At 41.0% G+C, this 6560-nt stretch overlaps 2 protein-coding genes across 2 annotated transcripts; one reads left to right on the top strand and one right to left on the bottom strand.

The window, feature by feature from the left end:
• Nucleotides 1–4: 4 nt before the first annotated feature.
• LOC6561395 (protein croquemort) lies at nt 5–3970 on the bottom strand. The gene is made up of 5 exons (XM_032736159.2): nt 3852–3970; nt 2000–2187; nt 800–1902; nt 650–740; nt 5–583 (listed from the first exon to the last, which is right to left on the bottom strand). Exons 2-5 carry the CDS (start codon nt 2126–2128, stop codon nt 407–409), a joined length of 1500 nt encoding a protein of 499 aa, XP_032592050.1. The 5' UTR covers nt 2129–2187; nt 3852–3970; the 3' UTR covers nt 5–406.
• Nucleotides 3971–4168: 198 nt separating this feature from the next.
• Nucleotides 4169–6109, top strand: LOC6561396 (dnaJ homolog shv). Its single transcript, XM_001988516.3, has 2 exons — nt 4169–5768; nt 5841–6109. Exons 1-2 carry the CDS (start codon nt 4757–4759, stop codon nt 5894–5896), a joined length of 1068 nt encoding a protein of 355 aa, XP_001988552.1. The 5' UTR covers nt 4169–4756; the 3' UTR covers nt 5897–6109.
• The last annotated feature ends 451 nt before the right edge of the window (nt 6110–6560 follow it).

Raw genomic sequence — 6560 nt, 5'->3', positions numbered from 1 at the left:
TTAATAATTTCGTATTTTTGTTATTATTGTAACTAAATTAGACGAAGACACCCTTTATAAATTGCATTACAATTATTTTGTTAGTTTCTTCTTAATCTGGAATGTTAAAATGTTGAAGCAAATACATAACATTTGGAGGATCATAAAAGTGGGTGGGGAGGGGAGGGGGTGGGGGGGGTGGTAAACAAACACAACTCTCATGTATATTGCACTTAACAGTAGAGTGTTTATATCACAAATGCTGTACATATAATACATATTACACATATATGCAGCACAGGTTCATTGGCCAAGTCAACAATTAAAATGGCAACTGTTTCAATAAACAACAATAAACGATAATGTATAATGAACTAGCAACGTTAACTTGTGTCCTGGCACATTTGGTTATGGTTAAGTTATGCTACTATGTCGCCATAGTCGTCGGCTCCGGTTCCTTGCCGGTCAACATATCCTCATCATCCTGGCGACGCACCCAGCGTTTTGTTACCGTTAACACGATGCCAGTGACTAGGAAGGCGCTGCCAAAAACGATGCAGGCGATACCAAAATACAAGCCATAGTCGCCCAAATTAATGGCCAACTAGAAAGTGAAAAATAAATAAAATGTTTATTTATTATTGGGGCTGACTTTGGTGAGTTGACTTACCCTCGCCTTGGAGGCCAGCTCGGGACTTAGCTCGGCGTACTGATCGAACCAAAACATGGGCATCAAAACCTTTGGCACACCACGGTAAATGCTGCAAATGACAAAAAAGAATTAGAATACGCTTTGGAAATGTGACTACATGTTACTTACTCATAATCATCATCGGGCTCAATCATCATGTTGATCTGAATGCGTCCATGCACTTGAACGGGCACACCAGTCACTGGCTCCACAGCCATGACGAACTCATGCTGTGCCTTGTCGGGCTCGAGGCCATCAACCGCATTCAGATACGACTTGTCGGCCAAGTAGAAATGGGGGAAGGATGAGTAAATGGGCGCCTTATCGCGACAGGTTTTGCACTCGACAACACCCGTTTTGGGGCACTCGTCCAAGCGTGGATCGCAGAAGCACTTTTGATTTGGATAGTTTTCGCCAGCGTCGAGAGTCTCCTCGGTGCCGACCCAACGGGTGGCCGTTAGGCCATGCATTTCTAATTTGCCCTCGGGTCGCAGATTCATAAAACGACATGCATCCGTGGCAAAGATGGTAACCTCATCCTGTGAATTCATTTTGGGTGGAAAGAGATCACCGGTGGTGCCATTAACAATACCGCAGGGCATTTCATAAAAGCCCGTTTCGGGTTTGCCATTCCAATGTGTTAATCTACCCAAATTGGAGATGTCATCGGTGCCAGTGTGAATGGTAAAAAGACCATCATATTCCAACGATCCGTTGCGATCCGCTAGCCAACCAAATCGAGTATACGGTATATCAATCTTTGACGTATTGAAGAGATTGAGAAAGTCGGTCAAATCATCCTGATAGCCATGGAATATCCATTCAATGGCGGATTTTGTGGTATACAACTTGCCACCCTCGGTATTTAACATGAAATTGATTATTTTCTTAACAAACTTTCTCTGGTGACGCATCTCATCGGCCACCGTTGCAGTGATAACATGTGCCGCCGTGATCATATCCGTAAGAGAACCGTTCGATCTCTCCTCGTCGAAGAACCAGGTGCGACGTTCATAATATGCCACCGTCGCATTCGGGTAGAACGTATAATTCTCCTTTTTATGCTTCTCGAGGAATACGTATGGACCCATTTCGTTAAAGTGCGGCTTGATGTTCGGATTGCGTATGTCCTCCGGATTCGTCCAGTTGAACATGTAGAATTTTAGGTAAATAGGTATTGGCGCTTCCAGCCAGCTGTCGTAGGTGTCGGTGCCCGGTTCCAATTTCAGACCCTGAAGCGTGAATCAAGACAATGTAAAAATAAGTAATTATATGAAATCAGTTCCAATAATAAGATTATAAATAGGACATATTGTATTTTATACTCACATTCTCAACCAGTTTATCAGCCAAGTTGGGCCACAGGACGACGAGGAGTATGCCAAGGATGGCAAAGACGGATCCAATGCCAAAGACCCAGCTCTTACGCTGCGTCTCACCGCAGCACCTGCAGCACATGATGTGTATGGATATAGGATTGGAAGACAAGCTGCTGTTGCCTAAGGGATAATGTGCATCTGAAAGTATGAAGGTAGTAAACCATTTGTGTTGAACCGTTACGAATGATTGCATAATCAGCTGTATAATAAAGCTAATCGCTTCGATGATAATCGAGCTATTTTAATATAGATTTGGTTTTTATTATCCCATGGAACCCCAGCATGGAACAGGCTTATCGATCGTACTTAAGTTTTCGATAGCGATGTCAAATTGAAATATCCGTCGAACGCAAAAGATTAAATGGTACAGGTACAAGTTCGTTAGTTCTCAAATAGTAAACAAATCTACCAATTGTTCTCAAACCTACGCAGCTCTTGCAGTAAGTGCTCAGGTACCACATAGCATTTGCGGGGCTTCTGTTTTAAGTGTAGTTTAGGCACTTACGTGGAACCTGAGAGACGAATAATCCACAACCGCACTCTTCCAGAGGCAAACCAATACTGTGGTTTCTTAAACAACATGGACGTATTTCAATCATTTGATGAGTGGCGAATGCTAATCTTAAGTGCGGATACTACTTACGCATACAAATTGATAAAGTTTATAGTAGAGTCCCACTTGCTCTGAGACCAACTTAATTCTCAATATTCCCGTCATATGTGTAAGGGACACAGTCATCAAAAATATGACGCCTTTTTTGAACTCTCAGTGAAGCTATCTTGATGGAACTTAGTTCATGTGTTTCTTTTATATTATATATATATATATATATATATCAAAACCAGCATATTTCTGTGAGTATATAATCTTGGACACCACAAAAACAAACGTTCTTTCATCTTATCACTTTCAACTATATACTATATACTAGCTAGAATAAGGGCCTTCCTTTTTTTCAGTGTTTACATGACTTTCGACCTGTGATGAGTTTTAGGCTAGTTTGCAATATTTTATTGTATATTAATAGGCGTGATAAGATATGCATAGCTAAAACAATTTGCTGATTAGCGCCTGTGTCGAACGTCGGACCGTCAAATGTACTTACTATATAAATATTTACAGATAAGCCATGAGCTAATCCTAAGTCAAAGCTATTTACTGCAATAACTAAAGTTCATATCGTGTAATAATAGTGTGTGTAATTGCGTCTTATTCGGCCAATGGGAACACAATTAATATAAAAAGAGGGTTGTAATCAAGTGCTTTCGAACTATTCCATTTGCAGCTTAGAGCAACAACAATAGTCTCTCTGTTTTTGTATACCTTAGGTGTTTATTGACCTGCCACTTGAAACGTATGGCATTTAAACAAACACAAATAACAATATGTCGATATATCGTCGAAATATAAATAAATGTGTACACATATAAAACATAAATCATACAATTTTGATTCGAATTAAGTAGAAATACACGCAAAGTGTTTCGAATTAAGTAGAAATACACGCAAAGTGTTATACATACATGTATATAAGTATGTATTTGTCAACTCCTTTGTTCAGTATTTTATAACCAAATGCAAATTTACTTGCAAATAGTAAAGCGATAATGCTATCAGCTGTCAAACTAAAGAAAACAATGCCTGATAATACAGAACTCTGAGCTCAACTTGTGGATCTACAATTAGGCTATGCATCCGTTGACTCATTAGGAATTTGAGCTGCGACTTGTGGACTTTACATTTCACAACTAATTGCAGGTCATATAGTGCGAAAAAGCTCATTAACAGCAGTATTACTCACCTCTTTGTGATTGTGGTACACACTGCACGTCGCTCCCTCTTCTGTGTCGACTGCTTTTAATTGTTGCAATTTTATTGTTTCTGTTGCTTTGCTTATTAACAAGTTCACACAACTGCTTAACCTTGAAATTTCTCTTGCCAAATAACCATGACCGATTCACAGTTATGAAAAGAAATAAGGCACTTTGTGAATTTAGTAGGATGTGGAAGTCAGCAGCGAGTGGCAGTAACGCTTGTTAATTGCTGTTTGGCCGATTCTGCAAATTATAAAAGTTCTCGCGACCACAGCCGTAAACAATTGTTGTGGATGTTGCGCATTTACCAGCACTGGTCGAGATTAGAGATGGGAGTAATAATCATTATGACTGCTCAATACGAACTTCAGTACAAATACAAAATTAGTTATGGCAGTTGCAATTAAAATGTTTAGAATAATAATTGTTAAGCGAAAGCAACGTAATATATATTTAATATATCCTCACTAATTACAGCTTGAGCACATATTGAACTTGGAGTTGGATACAATGTTAGTAATATTAAATTTCAACTATATTCAAATATTATATTCACAAACGAATTAACTTCATCATATCAGAAATATCGATTGTTCGCTTGCTCATTTAAGTGTGACCGCCATAGCGAAAGAATACCAAAAATACGAAACAGCTGGAGCATATAGAATTAGGTGGTAACACCGTCACGCCGGCCTCGACCAATCAACGCCAACCACGATGCACACACACAAGCATAGATAGTTTTACACGAGAATTTTTGCCAGTCGTATTATTTTTGTGAGCGAGCTGCAAATTCATACACAAGATAACCAGATAATGTTGTTGAATTAAACACTAGCAACAACTAGAAGAGACAACTAACCACGTAGCCTACAATCCACACAGACACACAATGCAGCTAATCAAGGGGTTGCTAATTGTGCAGCTGGCCATTTTCCTGCTGGACGAGGTGCTGGCAGCGCGAGACTTTTACAGTATACTCAATGTGAAACGCAACGCGAACACGAATGAGATAAAGAAGGCGTATCGGCGACTGGCCAAGGAGCTGCATCCCGATAAGAACAAAGATGATCCGGAGGCGGCCACGAAATTTCAGGATCTGGGCGCCGCCTACGAGGTGCTCTCGAATGCGGACAAGCGCAAGACCTACGATCGCTGCGGCGAGGAGTGCCTGAAGAAGGAGGGCATGATGGATCACGGCGGTGATCCGTTCTCCAGTTTCTTTGGCGATTTTGGCTTTCACTTTGGCAACGGTGATCCCCATCAGCATGATACGCCCCGCGGTGCTGATATTGTGATGAATATGTATGTCTCACTCGAAGAGCTCTATTCGGGCAATTTTGTGGAGATTGTGCGCAACAAGCCAGTGGTGAAGCCCGCCTCCGGCACACGCAAATGCAATTGTCGCCAGGAGATGGTCACCCGTAATCTTGGCCCCGGACGTTTCCAAATGATCCAGCAAACCGTTTGCGATGAGTGTCCGAATGTGAAGCTCGTTAACGAGGAGCGCACACTGGAGATTGAAGTCGAGCAGGGCATGGTCGATGGCCAGGAGACGCGCTTTGTCGCGGAGGGTGAGCCCCATATTGATGGCGAGCCCGGTGATTTACTGGTGCGCGTCCAACAGATGCCACATTCACGTTTCCTGCGCAAGGGCGATGATCTGTATACGAATGTGACGATCAGTCTGCAGGATGCACTCATTGGTTTTACAATGGAGATTAAGCATCTGGATGGACACAGAGTGAGCGTGACGCGCGAGAAGATCACCTGGCCGGGTGCACGCATCCGGAAGAAGGGCGAGGGCATGCCGAACTTTGAGAACAACAATCTGACGGGTAATCTTTACATCACATTCGATGTGGAGTTCCCCAAACAGGACCTGACGGAGGAGCACAAAGAAGGTAAACAGCATAAAGCTTCATCTGCATATCGAAGTACTAATTTAATTCTCTCTCACTCTCTCTTCCTCGTAGCCCTCAAGAGCATACTAGAACAATCGTCCATAAATCGCGTCTACAATGGTCTGTGAATCTTTTGGACGTCATTTGCATCAGGGCTGTACTTTAAGTAGTATTTATTTAAGACTTTGTTGCCGGTAAAAAGTTGTGCGCAACAACTTGTGTATAGTCTAGTAATTGTAAAAATAAATCAATTCGGGATCGTTCCACAAAAGCCACAAAGCGATCCCACCAGTAAAACATGAACGGGAAAAACTAAAATAAATACCTACATTTATTAGCAACTATTCGATTTAGTTTACTCCCCATAGGAGTGTATTTGATATATAATCTTAAACAAATCTTGTACTCAAGCCACCATTATACAAATTGTTCAAGGATCCGCAAATCAGGTTAAAAATAAACATTTTGAGTACCGGAAAAATGTTTTTTTCTTTAGTATGTTGAGAAATATGATTAGGATGTGAACTGGCCCGAGACACAAATTAGGTTGTTGAATTGGCTAAATTTCCCTAGAAACCCCAATTGCTGCATACTTTCAGGGGTACGCGGAAATGCTCTAACTCGGCCATATCCTAAAAATATGTGAAAATAATTTTTAAATGCCCCATTAGGGCGTATCCTTAATAGCATATGATTAAAAGCTTAAGTTTATTATCTTACTTTGTATAAATTAATCGTATTCGTAGTATTAATCTTGGATTGGTAATCAATTTTGATTTAGGCTTAAGATCA

The sequence above is a fragment of the Drosophila grimshawi genome, unplaced genomic scaffold (genome assembly GCF_018153295.1).
Source record: "Drosophila grimshawi isolate 15287-2541.00 unplaced genomic scaffold, ASM1815329v1 contig_1377, whole genome shotgun sequence".
NCBI lineage: Eukaryota > Metazoa > Arthropoda > Insecta > Diptera > Drosophilidae > Drosophila > Drosophila grimshawi.
The sequence above is the reverse complement of the archived record's forward strand: the minus strand, read 5'-3'. Positions and strand labels throughout refer to the sequence as shown.